The sequence below is a fragment of the Aphelocoma coerulescens genome, chromosome 2 (assembly GCF_041296385.1).
Source record: "Aphelocoma coerulescens isolate FSJ_1873_10779 chromosome 2, UR_Acoe_1.0, whole genome shotgun sequence".
Lineage (NCBI taxonomy): Eukaryota > Metazoa > Chordata > Aves > Passeriformes > Corvidae > Aphelocoma > Aphelocoma coerulescens.
Genome location: NC_091015.1, coordinates 124,286,124 through 124,313,216, shown reverse-complemented (window position 1 = coordinate 124,313,216; position 27,093 = coordinate 124,286,124). Strand labels below are relative to the sequence as shown.

Sequence of the window (27,093 nt, the reverse complement as noted above, 5' to 3'; positions counted from 1 at the left end):
GTTGTAGGGAAAGGGAATTGTATAGGGAAGCCATGGGGTGAAAAATGGATTAGGGATAAATTGGGGATACGGTAAACTTAGGAAAGGGTTCATATTGGGTATAGGGTAAAAGGGGAAAGTAGGTTGTGCATAGGGAAGCTGCTGGGATGGATATTGTTTATAATTTTGTGCATAACAGCTGCCTTTAACTGGAATACCCCCAGGCCCAGTAACATTCGCTGCTTGTAAACCCTTCTTTCCTTGCACTATATCAAATTGAACAACTTCCCCATCTACACTTTGCAGGTAATTTTTAGGGTTATTCCTTTTAACAGCCATTCAATGGATGAATAAATCTTCCCCTGTATCATCTCGTGTTATAAATCCATAGTTGTTTTTTACATTGTACCATTTCACAGTTCCTGTGACTTTCGTGGCTAGAACGTCTCCTATCACGTGCTTGCGTGTTCGTCGTGGGTGCCGGTCCCGCGTGGCCGCCGCCTCGCTGACTCCAATGTCTTGGCCAGGCCCCCGCGCCGCGGCCGCTCTGCGCTCTCCGAGCGGCGCTGCTCCGGGGCCTGTCTGGGCTCTGCGCGGCCCCGCGCTGCCATCGCCGCCGGCCCTGAGCCCTGTGAGCGACTGGTCACCAGCCTGATGTGACCCCATATACTATAATCCTTTGTGCCCGACCTGTGAGCCAGTTGCTCACCAATTGCCTGATGTGTTTATCCAGCTGTGCGCTGGACAGATTAACCAGAAGGATACTGTGAGAGACAGTATCAAAAGCTTTGCTAAAACCACAAGCCCCCACATCTCCCCTTGGTCGACTAGATGGGTGACCTTGTCATAAAGGGAAACTAAGTTCGTTAAGCAGGACTTTCCCCTTGTGAACCTGTGCTGGCCATGACTAAGGACTGCATTGTCTCTCAAGTGCTTTTCAGTAACTCCCAGAAAAACCTTTTCCATAATTTTACTAATCACTGAAATGGGACGGACAAGCCTGTAATTACCAAGGCCTTTCTCCTTACCCTTCTTGAAAGCTGGGGCAATATTTGCCAGCTTCCAGACAAAGGATTCTCTGAAGATCCAGGAAGACTCCACTCATCCCTGCTTTCAGGAGCACTGACAAGACTTTTCAACTATTTTCTCACCTGGATTTGCTTGCTTTTTAACAAAATAAAACCCATAAAAAAACCCCAAACCCAAAAGCAAACTGCTCAGCACAAATATTGCCATTATAATGACAGTTTAAATGAAAATTAGAATAATAAAAAATATAAGCCCCCAAGAACTAAGTAGTTTAAGAAAAAAAAAATGAAGAAAAAAGGTTTATTAGGCAGAAGAGGAAAAGGCACTTCAGCTGTCTTCTTGCCAAATCGGGACTAGACCCTGGTCCTGCAGCTCTCCAGTTCCACAAACAAGTTTCACTGACACTCTCTGTTGGTGATGAGAGGGACCGTATTTTACCCACCAGCACCCTGATGCTGTAAGATCTCTCTGCCCTACATTCTTATCTATTGAGGGCTCATCATCTAGTGTTTTCAAGGAAAAAAAAAAGAAGCTCAGTGATGAGAAGAAAAAGATAGCACAGAGCAGCTGCAGCTGTAATTGGCTGAAGGGCTAACAAATGACCTAATATTCTCCTAGCTAGGATTTATCCAGCTGCTCACTGTTCTGATTAAATAGGACTAATCCATCAGGCAAATATTGCATTGCTGGTTCAAGAAATAAACTTACCTGTTTCTTAATTTTTCTTTAATTTTATTATTAGAAGATAAAGCACCACTTCTCTAATATAATGTTTGTTCTAAATTATTAATGGATAATTCTGTAAATTAACATACAAACCTACTCCCATAGAGCTCTCTTATGAAGCTGCTATTTCTGATCTTTATTTAAAACTGTGAATTAAAACAAAGCATAGGATGAACCACTAAAACTCACAGACTTTTCTATCAGTGAATGTATTTCATACATTACAGAGTTTTTCCAAGTATTTGATCTCTGAAATAGGAAGCTAACACAGTTATAACTAGCATTTGATTAATTGCTATATATACTTACAATTTTCCCATTTCTAACAAATGCTCTGCATTCCAAGATAAATATGCCCAATTAAATTGTCATCAATATGAGTTTTTGAACTCACTTGGTCCCCATCATGAGTAATAACATAAAAAGAAATGTTAAAAACTATTGAGCTTTTGATAGTCCTCACCTTATTTCAGTTTCTCTTCCTGATCCAAGGTCTCAGCATCCTGGCCTTAAACCCTGGCTGGCAGACAGGCTCCCTTTTTCCTGAACACCTCAATGTGAACCCACCAGCCACACACCACCACCTTTGGATATTCTGCTGCTGCTGTGACAGAGCACTTTCCATCTCATCACCATCTTTGTCTTAGCCTTCCTCATACTGAGGAGAATAGCAATGCAAAGGGCCAAGTGTGGTGCTATCAAAGGAACTAAAACCTTTAGTACCAGATAATGTACTACAGGATATTATACATTTGTTTCAACTAGCGTTGTTGGTCTAGTGCTAGTAAATCTCACTTGATCTGCTAAGTCCTGCCAGGAGAACACATATTAAAAAAAATAATAAAAAGTAAAAATAAAAAAGGGGAAAGAAAAAGGAACAAAGCAGGAAAACAGAACAGTACAGGAGCTTCCACCTAGAGCAGAATCTTGTTATGCATACACTTAATGAGCAGAATGTTTCTTTTGCAGTGACATTTATAAAAGCTAATTTCCGACACCGTGTGTCTTTTTGTGCTGAAATACACCACAAATCTTTCTTATCAAGCCATTCAAGAGCTCAGTATGGCTAAAAACAAGCAAAAAATATTCACTGTGTCAGCACTTTCTTTCCTCCATTGCACAAGTGACCTCCATCAATATCATGTTTCACTTCTGTTCCCTATGGCTGAGCTCGTGTTTCAGGATCTTACTCCCTATCAGGGCAGAGATAGGTACGGCTTCAGTTCTGGGATATTCACTATGGAAACCAGGAAAGAAGTTGGAAATGCTGGAAGATTTTTCAGATGGAACTGCTGGAATGGATCCTGAAAGAAATAAAAGACTAGATAGTTTATGGATGGAAGATCCAACTTCCAAGTCTCTCTCTTCCTTTAAAATACACAATGTCATTTATCTACTGGAGAAATGGAACAGCAATCAAAGCTGCAACATGACTAATATTTCACCAGATGGCAATATCAGGTGAAATATCAGGAATTTACAAGATCCAGGTGGCCAGATAAGATTAGATTTTGGTGGGGCACTGGATCTGACTGACAAGGTGCATGTTTCAGCATTAGCAGCGTTCACTCTTTTGCTCTGTTCAAATCAAAAATCACAAATGTATTTCAAACTGACTGTAACTATAGAGTCAGACTCCATGATTCTGGTGGGTCCCTGCCAACTCACCACATTCTATGCAAATATTCAAAAGAATCAAAGGAAAGTGTATAAAAATGATTACTCTCAAATTCAATTTATATTCTTGTTAATGAATCTAGAGTGTGCATGATGGAAAAAAAACCCATGTGACCTTGCTTGCTCTGATTTCCCATCTGCTCAAAAACAAAGGCAAAATAGAGCAGACAGCATTAACTAAAGGTGCTATACATGTTAAGTGCAAGTGACTATTATTACTGAAAGAGCCATGTATAGATATGGTTCTTCAGCAAGAAACTTAGACTTAGGCAACCTACTGTCTCGCCTGAGGGACCCAATCACCAGCCACAGGTTCATTTCAGCATTTCTGACATTTGGTCCTTAACTCTCTCTGACATCTGGGAGGCCCTTGGGACTGAGCCCTCCTGGCAGAACAGGAGGCAGCAGTTCCAGGGAATGGGTTTCTCCTGAGTAGAGCAATCATTTTCTTGTGCTGAAATTGTTGATTTTAGCTCCCTGCTAAGATCACTCCCCACTTTCCATCTTCATCTTGAAGCTTATGTGAAACCTGTGTTCTTTATAAGGCTCTGAGAAGCTGATCTACAAAGAAATGTCAAGGCTTTTACTGTTATAAGAAACAGAGCCTTATAAAACTGTGATCATTAAACCTCCTCAGTCAAGTAAAGCAGGAAAGAAAATTATATCTAAAAGTTTTAGTAAACAGATTTGAATTTGCCGTCCTGGGTAACTGAGTACTGCAATAAAATGCCAAGTAGAGACTAATATATACTTACATCCTCCTAATTTCCTGGTTTCAATAAATCCAATATAGTAAAATTGACAGATGCTATTTTACCTACTCAAGTGATTCATGAAGGGCCTGAAACCGCAATGCTACAACAAGATATGACATTTGTGCAAGGGTTTGGGTTTTTTTAAATAAAAAGAAATGACTGGCCAAAGACTGGTGACAGCTTGTGATTTGCTTAGCACAAAATGACAAGCTTGTCACCTTTACCTACAGAGGTGAGAGAATTACTAAACTTGGCTACTATTTGAAATTGCTGAAGAGAAAGTAAAATAAATAAAGGAAATGGAAATTTAAAGCTAAATTAGGTATTTTTCATGTCGCCTTTTAAAATTATGTTAATTGGTATGCATTTTTAATGCCAACATTAGCAGCAAGTAATAAAAAGTCAGCAGGATCTACACACGGATAAATAACAACACACTAATGATAATTACATAAACCTTCTGTATAGTGACATGTGGGTCAGGAATTGAATTTGCACTCTCAAATTGAATCATCTATCAGGGCCCCACATTATCAGTAACAAATGTCACTGGTAGGTTTCATTCTCCTGTGGTCAGACTGCCCTCATGGTTTTGTTTGTTAAAATCCAATAACAGATTATTTTTCAAGGCGAAATCTTGACACCTAATGGTACTCAATGGGAGTGTTGATTGCAAAAGAGTAGCAAAAGGATTGCAAAAGCACCATTTGAGTTTCAAAAAAGAGCTTATTTCAGACACTTAAGAGAACGTAACTGCTACTTTATTTTTTAGACATTTAAAAGGGCTTTTCCGATAAAAAAAGGACTGACTTAAATGCATGTGTTTACAGTTATCTACTGACATAACTGCCTTGTTGAAATGGGACCTTTTTAAGTGCGTGACTTTATCAGTGAAGTCTTATAGACTGAACAAAGAGTTCCTGAATTACTGAAATCAGGCCAAATACAGAATGATTGAAGGCAAATGGAAATGTTGCCTTTAGTTTCAGAGAAAATACACATTTTTATGTCCTTTTTTTTTTTTTGACATAATGGAATATGCTTTCTTGTCATTATAGAACAAGATGACAAAGTAGCTGAAAATAATTCTCATAAAATCAGAAGAACATGGTACTTCCAAACAGGACTTTATTCTATGTTAACAGGAAACATTAGGCAGAATAAGTCACATAACACAAGCCATTTTGGAACCCTGAAAATGGCACCTGCTATGCCTTGCTTTAGGCATGGGCTGGGCAATGTTTTGATAATAAAGCCTCAAGTACACTGACATATGAAAAAGAAAAGCTAATCTACTGTATTGAGCATAACAGGCAGCATTTAGGTCACTGGGGGCGGCATGGGAGAAGGTCACAGGGTGCCCTGGGCAGGTAACAGGTAGGTCCAGCCAGCTCTGACACAGGTGTGAGCAACTCACAGCCTGCAAATCTTCAATGTTGAAGGGGCATGTGGTGCTTCTGCTCAAATGCACCTCAGAAAAGGCAGCAGTCACAAAGGTCAGGGGGCACACAGGGAGAGGATCTTGGGCAGATGCGTGAAGGAGCCGCACGGAAGGAGATATTCTGGGGCACAGCGGTGACCCATGTCAGAGTGGGGACAGCTCAAGGGACTGCAGCCTGGGAGCACCCCTGAGGGACTGTGGCCATGGAGCAGGGGGAAAATGAGCAAGGAACGGCAGAAAGAAACCATTAGGTGCGGGAACTGCCCATGTACTCGTGGAATGAATAAGGAGGGACTGAGGATAATCCAAAACAAACCCAAGGCAGGGTGATGCTAGTAAGAGAAGTAGAGATGTTTACCTTAAGCATCTTACCTTAAGAAAGAGAAAGGAAAGAGAGTTACTTTCTCATTTATGACACCCCCCACCACACACCTGAATCAGAAGATGGTGCTAATTGAAATCAAATCAAGTAAAAATTCCCCCATTTGTGACTGTTTCACCCGTGACACCTGTTTTCAGTTGTAATGGTTGAAATAGATAAGACCAGATAGTGAAATGTTTGACTTATAAGTACACAATGGATGATGGAGAATTGGCCTCAACTCTTGACACTTCAGGACCTCTTTACAGAGGTTTATCAGTTTCCTGTCACTGTTAAAAATGTAATTTTAAATTGCTCCATTTAGCTTCTAGCCAATATATTTTTTTACACCTTCAACAAAAAGAGTTATCTATTAAAAATCCATGTTCAAGTCACTTGTTTAACTACCTTCAGTATTTAGATACTATGAACCTTCAGAGTCTTTTATTTCCAGCTTTTTTCAAATAATTTTACAGATATTTGGCAAATCCTTACCAAGTTTTTGAATTTATTCATTAGTTTCCTGAATTGGAGGGTTTTACTGCACAAAAGCCAAAGAAAAAGTTAATACCATCTCTACGTTCCAATTTAAATCAAAACAGGATTGTCTATTGCCAAAAAAAAGATACAGTAATTTGTTAAACTCAGTCTATAAAATTTGGTGATTATCCATGTTGATGCCTTTTCTAGGTCTTAAAATCAAGAGTCAAACATGGTTAGAAGGGAAAAAGGGATGTTACCTTGGTGTTTATTTTAAGGATCCTTAGGTGCACCATGTCCAGGTCAAATGCACCTCAATGCACACCACAATGCCCACCCCCAAAAGATCTGGTATAACATTATAGGTCTTACTAATTAGCATATCTATCAAAGATTCCCCAGTGAGAGGCTTGAATGAGCTCCCCTCCCCAAGGAACCTTCCCCTGGATGGTTCTATCTCAGTTTACAGAATGTGTTCTGGAGAGGACCTTGGGACCTGGGGCACACTGATCTCCTAACTACAAAGCTTCTAAAATGTTTCATCTCCTAGCTTGACAAACAAGTCCAAGAATGTAGGCAAATAGCACAAAGAATACAGAAGTTGTAAAAAGGTATAAAAGGGGTACAAAAGAAAAGGCAAAAAATCATCATGGCATCAATGTAAGAGTAAGAAATTTTTAACTCAGCCTGTGTTTTTGTGAATTTTAACTTGGACTGATATTTGCTGTGTTAATTCAATAGTCTGTTGCTCAGTTTTCTTGAGAAAAATATGAATTTCTGTTCATATTGTAGGTAAAAAACTGGTGGTGAAACCATAGTTTCCTGAAAGTCAAATTACATTTTTGAAAGTACAGTATGATTCTTAGGAAGAATAAAATAAGGTTAATTACATATCAAAGTGCAATTTGCATTTAAAGTTAAATAATGGGGAAGTACATTTAGTCAAATGTTTCAAACAAAAGGGAAAGAATTAGCATTTTCTTCCTGGAATAATCTGTCTACTTTTATTTTTAATTAAACTAGCCATATTAGGTATGTATAGATCATTAAAATAATGAAAAAGAATGTATAAATCTAATAGTGTAATAGAATATTTCTCCTTTTGGATATTTTTTAATGAGGTCAGAACTCCAACTTGTGATTTTGAGAAGTTTTTTTAATCCTGAAATCCTAAATTCAAATGTTTTAACAGACTTGAGAAGCCAGTTATATTCCCCAGCACAGACTACAGAATATGGGTGATTAGCTCAACAAAAGGTTGCTTTACACATGTTCCCCTCCACTTAAACAACTTCCTTGAGCTCAGTCACCTCTCCCAAAGCAATGACAAGGGATTGAAAAGAGGAAGAAATTATTGCAGACATTTGAAATCCTATACAAACACTTTTTTTTTAAAAACAAGCATTATTCAGGCTTACTTCTCTTGAATACAGTATACAATGTGTTGAAAAGGATGATTTTTACTGGAAATGTCATCTGGCCTCTACCCTTATTACCTCTTCATCGTACCAAGCACACCTTGGAATTCTGCTCACCAAATGTCTTCATCAGGTGTTTTGGGAACCAGTAATTTAGTTGTAAATCCTGGTCACCAAGAGTGATAGGTCAGTTAATACCCACAACAGGAACTCCATTGCTTTATATAACCTGAATAACAGAGTCCAGAGGATAGCCAGAGGTGGTATGAACAGGATGGTCACCAATGAAACCTTTCTTTTTCTTTCCTCACTGAACGTTCTTTCAGCAGAAATTGGTTGGGACCATCCCTTCATACAGCTCACATAAACCAAGATTAATTATGCTGGGATTTGTGAGACTGCACAAACAGTTTTTACAGGTTTTTTTCCCCTAGTTAGTGATTGAGAAGCAAAGAGAAGAAGGATATTCAAAAGCTAAATAGTGAAAAATAGGAGAAGACAATAATAAGTAATAACTAGTAATAGTAATATTTATAAATAATAACTAATAATTACAAGAATAACAATATTTTCTTTATTGCAATAAAGTTCTAATGCTGGAAGGAAATATCCCCCCATTTATCTATGCATTTTTCCACGACAGCTCTGAGACACAAAACTGCAGCAACAGCTCATATGTGATTTTTACACACTGCCATATCCTGAAGAGTTACATTCAGAGACCATAATAGGGTGAAAAGTCCAAAATAAAAGTAAGAGAAAAGGAGAGTTCTTGTGTTAGAAAGAATTAGAAAGAAAAGATAACACCCTTATTCCCAGAGAGAGGAGTTCCTCATTCATTCATGCAGGCCTCCTGCTGCTGGCTTGGCTTGATTACGTATTTGTAGAGATGGGCCATTCTTGAGCTCAGATAAGTCAACCTTGAAAATCAGCCAGTTCTCCTGGACCCTTGTTTTCTCCAAAGCTGTATCCCATGGGATTCTCCCAAGCAGATCTTTGGACTTGTGGATGTATAAAAGAATCACACTCCATCTTAAATACATCCAACTGTGTCTCCACTATCCTTTGTAGATAAGCATCCCTGGGAAATGAGGACTCGTCTCAGTGTTGGCAGCCAGCAAGTGTTGAACAAGTAAACTCCAAGGAACTAAAAAAAAATTAGAGCAAAACAACAGACGCAGGAGACACAGCACCACTGGACAAGTCAGAGCAGTAAAATGAGAAGGAAAGTAGGTATGGAAGAGATATAATCAGAGGATTAGAAGAGGAGCTGGAGAAAGGTTACATTTCTGAAGCAGAGGAGAGATCATGAAAAAGTCAGTGTTGACATTGTGAATGTTCTTGCCTGAGGAAAAATACAATACTGAGACTGCAAAAAACAATGAAAATTCCAAAATGTCTCATAAATACGAGAGAAAGGAATTATTTCCTCTATTAGAGCTCTTAATTTTTCTTTTTGCTTTCTGTGAAGTAAATTCTGACTTTCAGAAGGACAGTTGACTAACACAGCATGTTTAGAGAGAAGAAAAGAACCAGATTATACTGAAATAAAGTTGAGGTGATAGATGTGTAATGCTGAGCCCGACAGTATAAGTGAGCTACATCTGTATTTTCCTCTTGTGAACATAAGCATGTTAAGCTGCTGAATGAGAAAAAACTGAGAAACACCACAATAAGGAGATCATGAGTAAAATCTGCAATGACGTTAGTCTTACACTTAACAGCTTTTCAGCAAAGCACACTGGCAAATGGTAAAAGGAAGAGTCAGATCAAAAGTTAAAACAATTTTTTGCACAGACTCAGACCCACTCTTAGGGTTACCATATTACTGCCTGAAATTTTCAGGCTAAAAGTGTGCCCATAGTGCACATGAAGCAATTCTGATATGCCCACATTCCCTGATGACTGAGGTGGGCCTGTACAAAGTGATACATCTCAGAATCCTTCTATGCCTGTGCCTTCACACATGACTTAAGCAACTCCCATACAGGAAATAAACCCGGTACACCTTGATGGACATCTTGGTTTCTTCTGTGACTGTAAATTAAGAAGCATCCAGGACTTTTGTCAGCAATTAAACACAGTCATGCCTACTAATACACTGTAGGAACAACTTCTGCCGAGGTTCTGGCCTGTGCCAAGAAGCACCATTCCAGGAAACTCCCAGTGCTCCTGGGCTCTTCCAGTTGTCCTTGGAGCTCACAAACATTTCCAGACACAGGTACAAACATTCCCAGACATTAGAGGCTTGCTCAGTATGGCCTGCTGTCCACACTGACTGCAGGGCAAGGTCCTCCTGCTTACAAAGGTGATAATTTTCAGCAGAAGAAGTCTTTGGCAGATATACTCTGTAACTACAGTGTAACTTACATGCACAATGCACACTAATGCATGCATTATTAAGAAGCAATCGTGATTACCCCATCCACGTACTTTGGGACACTTTATGTGCTTGTGCTGCATAACTTAGCTTAATTCCCGGCTGCTTCAGAGTGAACATGGTAAATTCATGCAGCTCTTGGTAGGTGGGTGAGTATAAAGTACATTAATAAGTTTTAGAGTGCAAGTAGAGAGACAACTAAAGAGTAACAATTTTAAAACATAAGGAAAGATTATTGTGTAATACCAAGTACTTTTTAAATAAAACCCTATCATTTAAGCAATAATAAACCTACTTCTCTATGCCACTGATCTTCGATAGAAGAAATTCTGTGTGTATGAACCCCATATTCTTTAATAACGTTTTGCACCAAGAAGCAGACAGATTATTTTTGAGGCAGGAACAAGGAATGTTTACCTTTCTAAATATCTGATTAGCGTTTATTTCTTTCTCACTTCTGCGTCTGCCAAAGCTGAGACCTCTCCTGCTTGGTTGAATGATAGAGAATTTATTTATTTTCTGCAACAGCTCCTTCCTGGCGAAGTGACTGGGGGGCATCACTGCAGAGGACTGATAGTGGCAGCTGCAGTGGGGGTTTTGCAGCACTTTGGTTGGTTGGATGTTAAACTTTGGGGTGCTTCTGCATATGCATTTCAGTTCCAAACAAATCTCACTCTATTTTAAGGAAAAAAAGAATCAAAACATAAATAATGCCAGTGGTTTTATTTTCTGTGTGCATGCTTTGAACCAGAGTTTTTACTTCATGTACATGTAATGCTTCTGCAAGAGGAGGCCCCAAACCATAAATTAACATTAGATGAAATAGATTCATTCTTCTTGACAAGTGACAGAGATCTATTCACAGGTAAAATGAACATTAAGTTGATTTAAAATCCTTTAATAGTGAACTGGTACCTATTTACACTTCCTAACACTGGTGCAAATAAATACCAGCTGTATAGCCACAGAGAACCAGTCAAAAAATACTAAATTCTGCAAAATGTGTAGGAAAATGAGAAAGTGCAGCTAATTTTAATTTAGTGATTATGATAGGTAAATTAGTCCTTTGAAATTATTTTTGTGTGGTACATAAAAGGGATTTAATCCATTAGGCTCTTCATGTTTGGACAAAACAGACATTGTGCTCACTATTTCTTTATCATTTTTCTGTAGTTAGTATTCATTTTCTGATATTCAGTATGGACCCCTCTTTTTGTTTCAGGACTAGCTTTGGCTTGATAAAAACATATGCTGTGTCAAAGTATTGTTTTCTTCAGTTTGTCTTTATGATCTGAACATCATAGTTCCTCTCGTGTATTGTATATTATTGATCTTGAAGACCTTGAAATCCATTTTACCTTTAAATTTTAGAAATTTTCAATAACGGTTGGGAGGTATTAATATTTAGCTGAAAATTACTTGATGGGCTTTGATTGTCACACAGGTTTTTTTGTGTTTCTTTTTCAGTTCAAACAAGGTTTTGAAGAAGCAAGTCAATTTTTAGTGCAGAGAAGTGATAAGTATTGCCAGAGGACAACTTTTAACAATGTTTCCTCTTCTGGAGAACTTCTTTCCTTGAGGAAAGGTAGTACACAAAAAGCGATAACCTATAGTACAAGCCTGTAATGGTGAAATAAGAAACGCCAAACAAAAAATTAAGTGTGACCAGGAAAGGACATTAAAAACAACAAAAAAGAGCACTTTTGATGGACATCAGCAGTTAAAGGGAACAGCAAGGTGCCAGCTGGTCAGCTACGAGGGAAAACCATTCCTAAAAATATTGATTATAATCAGATAACTAACACAATTGGCAACAGAGACAAAAGGGTACATCTCAATCTCAAGAAAGTTAGAGAGAACACCTATGAGCTGTATGTTTTATACTGATGTGAGCTTGAGGATTGTCACTGGGTAGCACTTGAAGGGGTGACTGATTCAGTCACACGGCCATCAGGAGTTATCTTCCAGAACTTGTGAAATCAGGTGATGCAAGGAAAACTGGGGAAGAATGAACATAATAACCACCTAGATTTCAAAAAAACAGAAGCAGAGACAGGGAGTTAATATTATCAGCTTCATTGCATTCTCTAGAGGAGTGTTAGCACAACTCAATGGTTTATAAGCACCCTCAGAGATAAAAAATAAACCAGCTACGGTCAATATGAATTTGTCAAGAAGACGCTGAGCCAACCCAGTCTAACCTCCCTCCCTGACAGAGTAACAAGCTCCACGGACTGAAAAGCAGTAGATCTCACATCTCAATTTCAGTAAAGCTTTTAGCATTATTTCTATGGCCTTTTCATAAGTAAACAGGAAAAATAAGGTCTAGGCAAGACTGTTAACCAGTCAGTCAAAAATGGGTGGAAAACTAGTTACACAGTCACAGCAGCAACTGCAGCAGAGTCAATTCTGGCTCGGCTCCAGTTCCTTCCAGCATTTTAGTCGATGAGATGAGTGGTGGGACCCCAAGTTCTGAGCAGAAGACTGGGCTTGATGACTTACTGAGGGCCCAACAATAGGAATTATCCTATGATAGCATGGCCCTTTTTTCTGAATTTACAGATGATATCTACCTGGGAAATACTGTCAGCTTCTTGTGATATAGGACCAGATTTTAAAATGATTCAGAGAAGTTCAAGTTATGGTTTAAAAGCTTATGATATCACTAAATACTGATAAACAAAATATTTTATACTTAGAAATAATTCTTCAAATACAGTATGGGAAAGAAACAGCTAAAAGTAGTTTTATCAAAAAGGATGCAGGGGGTTGCTGGGCCCAAACTGAACCCAAGTCAAACAGGTCATGGACAAACCAAACAGTGATCTGGGACACTGGGTACAATTTTAGCCCTAGGGCATGCAGACCAGTCCCACCCTTCTGCTCAGCCTCAAATTGAGATAACACGGTCATTCTTGGGATCTGAAAGCAGAAAGAATCTGAATCGACTGGAGGAGTCCACAGAAGATCACTGAAAATTCTAAGACTGCAGAAAATATGATCTATGAAGAAAGGCTGATTATCAGGACTATTTCGATAAAACAATGGAAAAACAAGAGGGAAAAATTAACAGCCTAGCTATCTAACAGACTGCTGGAAAGAGTATAGGAAGAAGTTATTTTCCCTGCCTGTGAAGAGCAGATAAGACTGAATGGGCTTAAAAGGGCAGCAAGGAAGATTTGGGTTAAACATCAGGATAAGTCCTCTAATTTTAAGAACAGTGAAGCACTGAAACAAACTGTCTCCATGAGTGAAGGCCCTGCAGGTTGGGTGAAGCAGACCTTCCCAGCAGACCACCACCAGCAGCACCACCCTCAGCAGTGTAAGACTACTGAGGGGCACCAGAGAGAAGTCAGCCTTCAGATTTCTGGCAATCCTATTGCTTAGGTTCTAAATTATGTGAATAAAATCATCCTTCTTTTTGCAGCAGAAGAAATTCTGTAATAGTTAATCCTGATTTAAATGTACTTCATAGCCCACTTTCCTAAAGCTTTGCTCTGTTCCAGTAGTCCTTAATTTCTTTATTTTTGTAACCCTCTCACAATCATCAGATGCCAGAGAGAAGAACACCTTTTGACTGACACCTCACACGTATTTCTTTCTATTCCTCCCAAGAGTTATTTCATTTTCTGCCCAAGTTTCTCTAAATCCTTTTTTATTAAGTATTCGAGTACCACTGGCACCACTGTACATATAATTCCTCTTTGCTGTCACCTACACACTTCATAAACATTATTTCTCCAAAAATTTAGAAGATGCAGAATGGAGAAGGTACATTCCCCAAATCCAGTAACACTCTTCAAATTCCCTGGAATCCCATGGGTATTTTCACTGGCCTTTCACTTGATTTTGAAGGAACTGAAAAGACAAATGCAGATTTCCCCTCCAATTTAGATTAATTCATTTTAGGCCACATGATGTAGTTATCTGAAATAGGTGACACTGAATGTATTTCTAGATTACTTTTTGAGCTGTCCTACACAATGAAGAACATAATTAGACTTGTGTGGCAGTGCAAGCAAGTAATTTTATAACCAGGAAACTAATGTTCTGAAATTCCTATTTTAGGAAATCAAAACAAAGACCCTTAATTTGAAAAATGTTGATTATACAGTAACTTAAATTTTATAACCAGAAAAATACTAGCCATGAATTTTGGCAATTTTATCCTATCAACTAGTTGTGGACCTGTTTTTCCTTAAATATTTCAATTTCTCTCTGAATTTAGAGTTACAAAAGATTCTTAATGTTTGCAATTCTATGGACACTGAAAAATTAAAACAGTTGGCAGGATCACTTGTTCCAAAAATGTAACTAAGCTTCTCTAGTCTCATGCTATGTCCTTATCAACGCTTCTTTCCTGTGACAGACTTGGCTGACGCTGATTTGGACTGAAAGATCCTAGAGATTTTGTTCCAACCTTAACAATTCTATGATTTTATCTTTGTTGGTTCAGTTTTCCTAATATTCTGAGGACATTTTGGACTCACTGAACTGTAAATCTTCGCTTCTGGATGGAACTTGAGACTATGGTCTATTCTTACTCCTGCAGGTCAGCTCCTGCTCACTTTCATTAAAAAAACCAGAGGCAGAGACTTTTCCACTCAATAACCTAAAGGAAGTCAAGGAACGTGTATTCCTGCATTTTCACAGCTAATTCTATTATCTTCCCTCAAGACTCCATCTTATTCTGCACAATGCAGGAGTAAATGAGTGAAGATTGAGGCACTGCATACAAGTCTCTCCGCCATTGTCCAGATCTCCTCCTTTAAATGCCAGAAATGCACACAGCAGTAGCAAAGATTCTGCACGACAGATGTTGGGCTGAGAATTCACAATCAAGGAGAATGAAAAAGTGATTTGCTGAATGGATCTGAACAGTTGGGAATCAGAAGCAAATAAGACTAGAGCAAGGACCAACATTTAACAAACCCCTCACATCTCCCCCTTTATATTGATATAAATAGTAATTTATTTTCTCAATATAGCAATGATTTCTTATTAACAGAAGCCAACTATCCAGTATATTCAGCTTATTTCCAAAATCTGTCTTCTTCTATGTGGGACATGAAACCATTCTCTGCCCTGCTGGCAGATGCATGAGGATGCCAGAGTACCGGAAGAAAGCTCTCAGTTTTTGTTGGAAAATATGCCGATAAAAATGATGGATGAACTATACAAGATCAGGACAAAAGACACAGAACAGAAAGGTGAACTGTACACAGAAACTCACATTTATCCAGTGTCATCAGCTTCCAAAAAGTACAATCCAGGTATTTTGCCCCCATGACTATGTGAAACAACTGTTGATTTCATCACTGATGGTGAATCAAGAGGCATCTCCCAAGCTCCGAGCACGAACCTTCAATACTTAAAAGCAAGTGCCTGACACTTAACTGAGATACAAGCTTCTCTTATCAGTGCCTCCTGTGTATTTGCAGAGTGCCTATGTCCAGGTGCCTGAACTATCTCAATGAATAGGGCTTTATTTCTATGTCTAGCTCAGTTTGCATAACAACCCAGCTGTACAAATAATGTACTCTGCCTCCACAAGCAGTTACCAGCAGGTAACACGTGACTGTGTACTTTCCTTAGCATGGAAAGCTGTCTCCAAGGTGGTGGTGCTCCAAGGTATTTGAACTGAATAGGTTTAGATTAGATTTAGGTAGGTTTAGATTAGGTATTAACAGGAAATTCTCTACTGTGAGGGTGGTGGGATATTGGAACATGGTTGCCCAGAGAAGCTGTGGATGCCCTGTCCCTGAAAGTGTTCAAATTCAGGCTGGATGGGGCTTTGAGCCACCTGGTCTAGTGGAAGGTGTTCCTTCCCATGGCAGGGGAATTGGAACTAGATGGTCTTTAAGATTCCTTCCAACCCAAATCATTCTATGATTGCACATTGATGGTCCTTCCACTGCAAGTCCTGTCACCCAGCCAAGGCCAGGCTCCATAACAGCCCAGCCTCTGCACACCAAGCCGTGGTAATACCTTCATATTATATTCTGTGGAGCACCTCCATACAAAGAGCTTTGTTGCTGCTGCTCTTCATCCACGAGTGACATAGGAAACTGCAGGGAGGGGAAAAAAAAGCTCTGGCTCTGGCCTGGGGAAGAATTTTTTCCAGTGTATCAGTACTTCAATTCCAGACTGCACAACTCAGACAGCGCCAAGCGCAGGAAAGGATGAAGTGAGCTTCAGGGCATCATTTCTACCGAGAGCCAAGTTCCAGGACTGGGGAGGGGGAAGGAAGGCCTGTTTTCCCTACAACTAAAGCTGTGCACGAAAGGAAGACGAACCCAGAAACCCTCTGTATGCGCGGCAGGCTTTCTCCACGCCGTGCGCTCCTGCCGGGGGATGGAATGCTTGGAGAGCACAGCAGCCTGTTTTCTCCTGATGCCATCTGCTGGCTGAGCTGCCAGGGTGAGGCTGCGCTCGCCCAGGCAGACAGCACACCGACGTAAAAGCCATCACAAGACTTCACTTAGCAACACTTGCAAAGTCCTCAGCAAACCCCTCATAAAAATGGAATACTTATTTTTTTTAGGATGGAATAAAAAAAAAATGCACAAAATTATTTTACAGGCTTAAAATTAAGGGAAAGGACAAAAGTGAATATTTAGCTAGCACAGATTTAACAAAATGATTTACATTACATTGTTTAGATGAAAAATAAAACTGTTTTTAAAAAGCTGGTACTGCCAGAAGCAGACCTGGTCCCTGAAAAGAAAATTCTAACCAAAACAAACTAAGTTAAATAATCCACATGACAGTAGATACGGAGGGGCTTTGCCAGATGGGTATTGGATATGAAAAAAAAGTCCCTGAATGATAAAGCTACAGAGGTTGATACAGCCTTTCTGCATTTGGACAGATTTTGGCAGACAGGGCTGTCATCTGCTGCTAACAAGACCCTCAGATGGTATCACATCTGAAATAATAATAATGACAGGAGGCTGGACAAAAGATGGTGTTTAGTTCTGATATTTCCAAGCAAGCTTGTGAAAAAGCTGTTTGTTGCCCACCCTGTAACATTTGCACCCTCATAATCAGTACTCAAAGCTCTCTTTCTTAGATTAACATGATGAAAATGGTGGGTTTTTTCTACATTTTAATATAATGGCTACTGAATTTCCATTTCAGGAAGGCCTTCCAGACCTGACGAAATAACTGCTTTGAGGAATGTAACTTGGACTGGTTGCCTTTGATGCACCATGGACATTTAATTTCTTCTGCTTTGGGAATGGGAAATAGGAAAGTGCATGCTGGGATGGTTGCTGTTGTTAAGGATGTTCTGGACAGGGTTGCAGACGGAGGCAAAGCACTAAAATACACCCAGCATAAACTACCCAAAGAAATATAATCATTTTCATCCACAAACTATTCTACTTAAACAACTTAATATACAACACCTACTTTTATTTTACTAGTATAAGATGATTAATACTCGAATTACATCAGAAGTCATTCAAACTGCGCCTTACATCATCATAACTGAAAAATCCTTTACAAAGGGCTGATTTTTCTCTCACATTTCTAGTTCATCAACCTGAACACACAATGGATGTGCACAAGCAGGATCTCCTGCCTAAGGCACTGAACACAAAATAAATAAACAAATGAGAAATATTATTTTATCTCTTTATTTTCTTTTTGAGAATATTTTAATATTGAAGCCCAAGTTGTTATTTTCAAGGGACAGGGAAGGGGGAAAGGAAAGGGAGAAAAGTTATGAAGACAAATTATTTTATTTAATTTATGGTTTTGTGAATGGTCATTTCTGTAGGCAACAAAAGGTTGTTTTCTTAAAAAAAATAATAAAACAAACAGCACCATTAAAGAAAGCATGATCCCTGAATTCTAAACAAAACACTGTCTTGAAACACAAAAAATTGCTAAAATGCTTGTTTCACCCAGTCACATCTGGTGGGGTAACAAAGCAAAGCATAACAGCATTAAACTGTAGCAATCTTGCTGAAACCAACTACACCCCCTTCTGAAGATTCAGAGAACCACTTTCCGAGCTTGTCCTGTGAGAGTAACATTTTCTTTGGTAGAGGACTGAAGGAGGGTATTTACTTCACTGAATGCGGATAGAAAAAATATCTATGCACGATAGGGACCTCCCCAATAAATCTGTATTTCTCATGCATGTTAGGTACGAGTGGATTTCACATTGCTGTTATACTGCAGGAGTAATACTGCCCTATAAAGGCATAGAATGGCTAATGTTGAACAGATGTAAACATTCAGAATACTGACAAAAAATAATACATACACACAAAAAACCCTGTACTGAAAATGTGAATCGAGTTAGGTTTCCATAAAGCAGAAAAAATATTTTACAGCAGTACAAGAGAATTATGGCAACAAAGTAAAGCACTTTTCTTGTAACATTCATGAACAGTACAAATACAACAAAGTTATTCTACGGACTAAATTATTCTTTAACTATCAAATATAGTACAAAGCGAAATATTATGTGCTATAAAAGAAGCAGCTCCTTAAATTAGACTAAAAAATGCTTTCTTTTCTTTCCATTGGTTTTACAGTGACAAAGCATGATGACCAAAGACAACAGGATTTCATAGATTCAGAAACATTTAGCTACACAGGTCCATGATAAAGCCACTGAATATTTCGTTGCTTCCCCCCCAGTGTTCGCAGAGCCACGGAAGATGAGCTGCTGCGCCGCTGCCAGGAGACTGCAGAAGTCATTCAGTGTTCAGAGCAGGGCCCTTCACGTGTGTCAGCTAAAATGATCCCTTTTGGTGACACTTTTCAGCTTGAGTGTTTATCCTGGTACTTCACCACACCTTGGAGAAACTGCTAAACCAGAGGCTACAATAATGATTCTGAAATTGTGCGTGTGTTCATAAGGGGAAGGGGGTGCAGCATAAGGTAATTTTACTTCAGAAATTGCATTATAAAGCACCATATGCACCAGCTTAAAAACTGTGCAAGGAATTGCAGGGCCCTGAAAAACCATCTGCACGTTCTGTAGCTTACCCTAACAACATGCACCACCCTCAAGAAGAAAGTCTATAGTACAGAGAATATACCTTTCGCTTTATGGCTCAACCTTTATTTTTGTCTTTTAAATGCTATTTCATGTACTAGATCTCAGCAGATAAATAAAATGCAAACAGGGAGCATCCAGTTCACCATTTCTTAATTATTTTTTTTAACATTATTTCAAAGGGAGTTTCTGCTTGGAAAATTATTTCAGAACAGAAACACACAAACACACTCACTGCAAATGCCCTAACGTTATCTGCATATCTCACAGGTATGCAATTAAAACAATAAAGAGGGAGGAAAGAAAAAAGTGTTTCTCCCTCTCACCCAAAAGTGCTGCTCCAGGGGTAGGAGTAGGGGGACAATTTTGGAGATTCAAAAAAAAATAAAAAAAGGTAAATTATACATGCTGGACACTGGGACACATACGTACGTACACACAAACACAGAGCAGTGTGTTCTTAAGTAATTCTTTCACCACTTTTCAGTGCATAAACTATTAACACCCCACGGTGCAAACTGCATGGTCATGAGAAAACACGATGACATTGAGCCTGAAACCGGAACAATGAAACAACAACAAAAAAAGGAATCATTCAAAATTAACTTCTAAATGTGACTGGGTTCTTACCAAAGGCCTAGAGTCGCTCTCCCCTAAGCATTTGTGTGATACCAAAATCCAAGTAAGGTTTTCAGTCACACTAGGATTCAATCAGGCTCTCACATCACTGCGGTTGCTTTTGAGTATTTTCATACCCTAAACCTAATCTGTAACAACACTTCACCACTGTGTCTAACTAATGCTCAAATTTATTCCTGGTGCAACTCCAATGACTCAAAACTGAAAGGAGTGGAACTGCACTATGGAAGAGTTTGGTCAGTTGCGTAATGTAACATAGCACCATCCAGTCTAACGCCATTTTAAATACATTTTATCGTGATCTCACACATGCAAGTTGCAATCCTGATACAAAAATGACGACATGACACAAACGAGTGACCTACCACATTAGTCACACTCTTACCCTTTGAACAAAGTAAAACTATGTTGTGGCCAGAATTTATTTCTGTATTATGTCAGTCAATACAAGACCTATTTCAAGATGCAAATACAAACAAATACTGACTTATGTGCTGTGGACAGGAAAACCTGAGCTAGAAATAAGGATTCCCAGCAGGCTTATATAAACATAGGTAAATAGAAGTCTAAGACTGGTTGCTCTCTTTTTCTTTTTTTTTTAAATAGAAGTATCCTAGCTCTACAAAGTATAAATACAATGCAATACAATTCCAATACAAAGGCTCCTCAAATATGAATCTGATACGCACTAACTGACTACACTCACGCTTACTCATGAGTATTGCCCAGGCGCTGTTTTGTCAGCAGCTGGCATAGCAGTGGATGCTAATTTTCACTTGGTTACTTTTAGGTTTTTGCTTGGCTGGCTTATTTTCCTACCAGAAGACCTGAAAGTGCTGAGAAGCCATTCCTTAGTTCACATGTCATATTAAGGAGCACTTTTGTACAGAAAAAAAAAAAGATTATTGTATCAGTAACAAATTTGTTAGTTATTACAAATGGCCTTTGTACCACACAGTGTCAAAAATAATATTGATATGTTGCTAATTACAACAAAAGAGAACATCAAGGTGCACCATAGAGCTTCCTATGACAGGAATGTATGTTGTAGATATTCCAGCTCACTTTTAAGACAATAAATGGCATTTATCATGTTCGTGAACATGGTCCCACAAGAAAATAGATGTGATTACTTCATTCAGCAGAACCTCACTAATATGTCCCTGAGTCAGGGAGACCGGTTACAGCTGATGAAAAGTACACAAAAAAAATCAGATTAAAAAAAGTATACTCTAAAATACAGCATATTTTCCATTTCCTAAACGTAGCTCTATCATTCACATTAGTAATTCAGAATGCAACAGTTCACTGCACGATGAAACCAAGCTCTCTTACATCCCACACATTCTTACTACACTGCTCTCTTAAAACTGTGCAAGGAAAATCAGTTTTCTTGGGCAGGCTGTAAGGTCTTTGGATTAGTGAGGTTCTACTGTGATGGTAAAAAACCCCATTTTTCTTGACTCTGACATTTGGGCAGACCCAACCACATACTGGCAGATGGATGACTTGAACTCCACATTTTGTGTTCTTGAAGTGGGAGTAAAAAATAACCCAAGGTGTTTTTATCTCCCCAGCAACTGCATGTGCTTTATCCCTTTATAATATTTTCCTTGTAGGTGAATAGGACTCCAAAATCACTGGTTTTCTTTTCTGCTGTTATGGTGGCTAGCACATCTGGAATGCAGCTATAGTCCTGAATGTAAATACAGTACTGGATAAATACTGAAGGTTACTTTAAAGATGCAGTATCCCTTTTAAAAATACATTTTGCTTCCAAATTTCTAAAAGGGGTCTGACTTCCTGTAAGAAAAAAAAAAGTCAGTGCTGTATGTACTTCTAAAAATTACTTTAAATGGCAAAACTCTCAGATGTTACTTAAATAGAGTAGGTCACATAAGAGGAAAAAGAAATTATAATCCAACATTCAACCAATATGCAATTAAAATATTTTCTCATTCATTCATCAGAAGAACACATCATTTTTAGGCCACAGAAAGGCTACAACCTCGAGAACCAATGACCTTAGTCTGACCTTATTTTTATATATATTTGGGACTGACAAACCTAGTGGACACATTAGAGAGACAAATACAAATAAAGACCATTTGAGTGAGAAACAGGAAGGAAAAAGAGATCTATAATCTCCAGCAGAGAAGTTACTTTCTCCAGACTCTACTGAAGCCAATGTGTTTCCAGTGTTGGTCCCACTAATTCATCACATGTACAAATCTTTCTCAAGGAATCAACAAAGAAGAGATGATGAGTAAGATTTGAGTTCCACAGTCCCTGGCAGGCACATAAGGAAACCTCTCTAACAATCTAAATTCCTCTTTCAGATCTCTTTTGTTAGGTGAAGTGACTATATTTCAGACCTAGATAGTGAAAGTCAATTGAAGAGAAAATCTTTTCTGCAGAAAAACTGCAAACTGACTTTGAAGCTACGATGGTTGGCACCCCCACCTCGCCACTACCCCATTCACACCAGTTGCTATTCAGTGTGTTATTCATTCTGCATAGTTACTCCACTTCTTACAGTGCTATTCTTCCACTGATCTTTAACTTGCAGCTCGTATCAGCTATCAAAAAGTGGAGAAAAAATGTGCTGCACTTTGTGCAAATAAATAGAAGCTATGAATGACAAGCACTAATGCATTTTTCTTTTTTTTTTTTTTAGCACAGCAAGAGAGCTCACAGATGCTTCAGTAACAAGGCTATCTTTGTTTTAAACTACTTCTACAGGTTTCCTCTTCTTCCCAGTAAATGGCACTCAGGCAGGAATAACTAAGTTCTGAAAGCACCACGTAGAAGAAAAAAAAGCCAAACAGTTAAAAAAAAATAAAAATCAATCCACTAATTGCAAACCATTAGTGGCCTAAACTGTTCCAATTTCACTGTTTCTTTGTCCTGCTCTCCCACGTTGGATAAGGGATACTGCATCTTTGCTTCAGCTCCTACCGCACCACCAGACAAGCTACACACAGTTTGGAAGGCCCTATGCAGTCATCATGACAGAAGGCTCCGCAGCCTTTGCACACAATCATGGCTTTCAGCCTGCAAGAGCATTTCAATTCCAGTTCATCGGCATTGCTGCTGTCAGCAAATTTCTGAACCGGGATCTGTGCATTCTGGTTAGACAGGCCTGTGGCAGTGTTTGAACCACTTCCTAAAATCCCAATCGATTTCTCAATTGCAGATGCTGCCCTTTTGAAACTTGTGCTACCAAAGTGTATTGTTGGATAATTTCCACAGAGCTGCTGCTGCTGCTGCTGTGGGTGCTGCATCTGTATTTTCTGAGCAGCAAGTTGGGTAAAAGGCTTCTGTGGCTCAGAAAGTAAATAGGAAGAGAAATCTGCATTTTTTAATGCAAACGCTTTTAACTGTTCTTTCACTTCGTTCTGATCATAGGAAGCTTGTTTCATGCCCAGTTCGCAGCTGCTGCTTAAACCTTCCTCAAAAGAAATAGGTTCAGATTTTATATTGCTACAGATGCTTGCTGGCTGAGGCCAACTAAGTCTTTTAGTGGTTTCCATAGTAACTGTCGGTTGTTTTTGATCAGAGGGGACTTCTGCATTTGGGTGAGGAGGGGGAGGAGGTGGCAGGGGTGGAGGGGGAGCAGGGGGATGCACTAATGTTTTACTCTGCAGAGTTTGAGAGGCACTGGCAATGTCATCACCTTCCTTAATTTGAATATTAGGGGAAAACACACTTCCTAGCCTCAGCTGGTGAGCTGCTGTAGAAATATTCACATCTCCCAAACCCTTCTGTTCCAGGTGTCTGCTAAAAGCAAATGCGTTGCAGCCAGGTGGGCCTTTTGAAGTAGTTTGCAACAAAGCTGCCGTAGGAATGGGGCCTCTTGCAGCCATGGACATTTGGTAAAAATGCTGTCTATGTGAGGTACTGGCTTCTGCCTGAAAGCTGCCATTTTTATCAATGTGAAATAAGCTCTGCTGGAAACTGCATGAAGGCAATGGTCTCTTCTGCTGCTTGATCTCCGGGCTGTGAGCGATCCGGCTCTGAATGGCATGTTTGTTAAGCCACTCCTGCTTAAACGGCTGTCCGTGCCCTAGCTGATTCATGCTGGAACTAATTACACAAGGAGCCACTTTAACATCTGTGTCCATTGACACCTTCCCAGGCTCACATTTAATTTGAGCATGTTCCCCTATAGTCCTGGCCATCCTCTTTTTCGGATGGTTTTCACGCTTTCTGATTTGTAGCGGGGCTATGCTGCCTGCTGTAAATCCTTTACCATCTGGATTAGGAGAGTTGGAAGCATGTTCAACAATATTTCTCTCGGCCACTGCTGTTTTACATACTGAGGTAGTTTGCAAAGGCAAGGGAAGCCTGTTAATTTCTAGTTTGGCTCCTGATCTGGGCTGCGGCAGCACTTTTTCTAAAGGCAGATTGCCTTGCAGTAACTGTGTCACTAAAGGATTGTTGGCCTCCACTGACGACAAGCGACAGCTAGAGCCCCCAGCACTCGTAACTCTCTTTAGGGTTTCCGTTGTCAGGGACAGGGAGTCTTCCATGGAGTCCGCGATGGATGTCTTGGAGGTCTGTGGTGGCTGCACACTCGTGGCTATTTCTGCAGTCTGGACAGGCATTTCAGGTCCTGTAAAATCCTCGGTGTCCATCCTGAAGCACTTGTCAGACTCATTAGTTTCCGATTTAACAGGAACAGCAATGCTTGTCAAAAGACTCCTGGATTGCAGTTCTGGCATTTGTGTGTAACTGGAAGGTTCGCTTTTGACATTTTTCAAGCAGCCTTGCTCTGCATATTCCTTATGCTTACCAGAGGTAAGATGGCTGACCACTGGCTGGTCTGTATTCATTGCCTCCTCATCACGCCAACAAATTCTATTGTTAGTGTTGTACTGATTGGCACAGGCTGCACTGGCTTCATTTTTCAGTGCTGAAGGGCCTCTTAGTTGCTCAGCAAAGCCTTGGCTGGTAGTAACCACCTCAATTAATTTATCTTGAGGAGCAAGAGGCACTTCTCGAAGACTTGAACACCCTGCCTGCAAGCTTTTGCTGTCTTGCTTTGCTGTAATGGTGATAAAGCTGGAACTGTGCTCAAGGTTTTCATTAGTGACCACTTCAGGCCTGCTTATGACAGACACCTGAGGACAGGCTATACTTTGTAAGGCAGCTTCTGTCCTTACAGGTCTGCTCTGCAGGTCAATGCTGTTCTCTGCAGTTTCAATAGAGGAAGAAAGTGACAGACTGGAATTCTGGTTCGTGGTGTGGTCAACAATGACTTTACAAGGTATAGACCTATTCATGGCAGTTTGCGTAAAGCTCAGTGGCTGAGATTTACCAGAGAGATCCATCCGGTTTCGTGCTCCAGAGCTTTTTTCTAAGAGATCAGCATTCAGTTTAGTAGCGTTATCGTAAGAGCTTATTGTCACCATGTTACCAGTAAACATTGAAATGGGCGGCCTTGCAACAGAATCTGCCGCTGCAAGCGCCTCACTGCAACTTAAAGCTGACCTGGCGGTCGTGTGGATGGAGACAGCGCTCTGCTCGCTACACCCGGTTATGGCTATCTTATCAGAAGGAAATCTGTTGGTAGTCCCCACTGGGGGAATCAGTACAGAACTACCAGAGAGATGATTTGGCAAGTTACTTGCAATAGATGAAGCTGGCACAGTGGCATAATGACTGGAGACCGCATTATTCACATTGCTACTGGGTAGTGGCAACCTTTTGTCATCGATGGCATTTGATAAGACTGTGTTGTCTATGGAGACTGGTACATTACTGTTATCAATACATTTTGGTCCAACAGTTATGCAGGGAGTATCAGCCCCTTGGATGGTTTTCAGCATATTTATATTACAGGCTGAAATTGCTGTGTTTGTGCTGTCAACAGACATTAACACAGAGGATTTATCAACAGAACTTGCAAAAGAAAGTTCTTTAATTGCTCCAGACATAGCAGTGCTGCAAACACACACAGGGACTGAACTTTTATTATAAAGCACTGGCACACTGTTACTTTCAGTAGAGGTAGATGAAATGATTTTCTCACACAATTGTGGCACAGGTATATTTTCATCAGAACTGTGCACAGATATCTCAGTAGCAGTTTCTGGTAATGTCGCTGTGTTAAGGGACTGCTGCAATAAAGTGGTGGTCTCACGGTGATGAGAAGACTTGTTGCTAGGGGACCTGCAGTTAGGATTAACTATAATGACACCAGTAGAACCTTCAATCTTTGTGTCAGTAGTCGTTGGTATCTCCAGAGATGAGGTACTACTTTCCTTTGAGCTGAACTGTGACTTTGATTCTTTATTAGTCTGGAGTAAATGAGCTCTGGCTTGATGCTTTGCAAATAGCTTGGCCTTTGTTTGCTCCTTGATGTGTGCCAGTGTTCTTGTCTTTCCACCTTCGCATGGGGTCCCCATTGCTCCAGAGACTATGCTCGCAGCTGCTGCCACGGCTGCTGCAGCTGCAGCTTCTCTTTGGGCTCTTGCTTGCTGAGCTCTTGCTTTGATATCTGCCAGAGTTCTAGCCCCAGTGTTTCTCCCACTGCTGACTGATGTACTTGGGGAAACTCGAGGTTCTGGTTTCGAAACAGGCTGGCTCTTGATGATAAAAGGTGGTCCAATTTTTGAAAGCTGAATCTAAAGGAAGATAAAGAAAAAACCCAGTAAATTTTAATGAGATCATCAACTCACTAAAATAACAAGCTGTCTCTTTAAGGGTCAGAGAAAGGTAATGAAGGAAATTACTGTTCAGTACAGGTAGACAGAAAACTGCTAACACTTCAACATTTATGCTTCAATATTTAATCATCCTCCAATGTGAATAACTGACACCTGTATTAGCCTACTCACACTGATCCTTCTGACAGGAGGAAAGATTGAACTGGATGACAACATGATGCTTATCAGATACAATTTGTCAGACCTGTTTCATATTCAGTTCATCTACCTAAGATGATCAGCAAGCCTGATGCAGTGATACTGGACAAGAACCTGCAGCAACCCCTCCCTGCAAACGTGTGAAAAAGTAACGATCATGTAGTGCCTTTCTCCTTGGTGTCCAGTGATTAAGACATCAGGAACAGCCTGTGTTTTGCTTATATACCAGATAACAAATCTTGCCTTTAGATAGGACATAGTGGTATCTCCACTGAGCCTGTTTTTCTAAGTTCCAACACTGAGGATTTAAGAGGTGTAAAAGA

General features: G+C 39.7%; 1 protein-coding gene across 2 annotated transcripts in view; it reads right to left on the bottom strand.

Moving 5' to 3' along the window:
- Positions 1-17,893: 17,893 nt before the first annotated feature.
- Positions 17,894-27,093, bottom strand: part of ASXL3 (ASXL transcriptional regulator 3) — a 120,760-nt gene continuing 111,560 nt past the window's right edge. For both annotated transcript variants that reach the window (XM_069004681.1, XM_069004680.1), the window contains one exon: positions 17,894-26,530. In XM_069004681.1, coding sequence (XP_068860782.1) covers positions 22,856-26,530 — 3,675 coding nt within the window. In that variant the 3' untranslated portion in view covers positions 17,894-22,855. The remainder of the gene's footprint in view (positions 26,531-27,093) is intronic.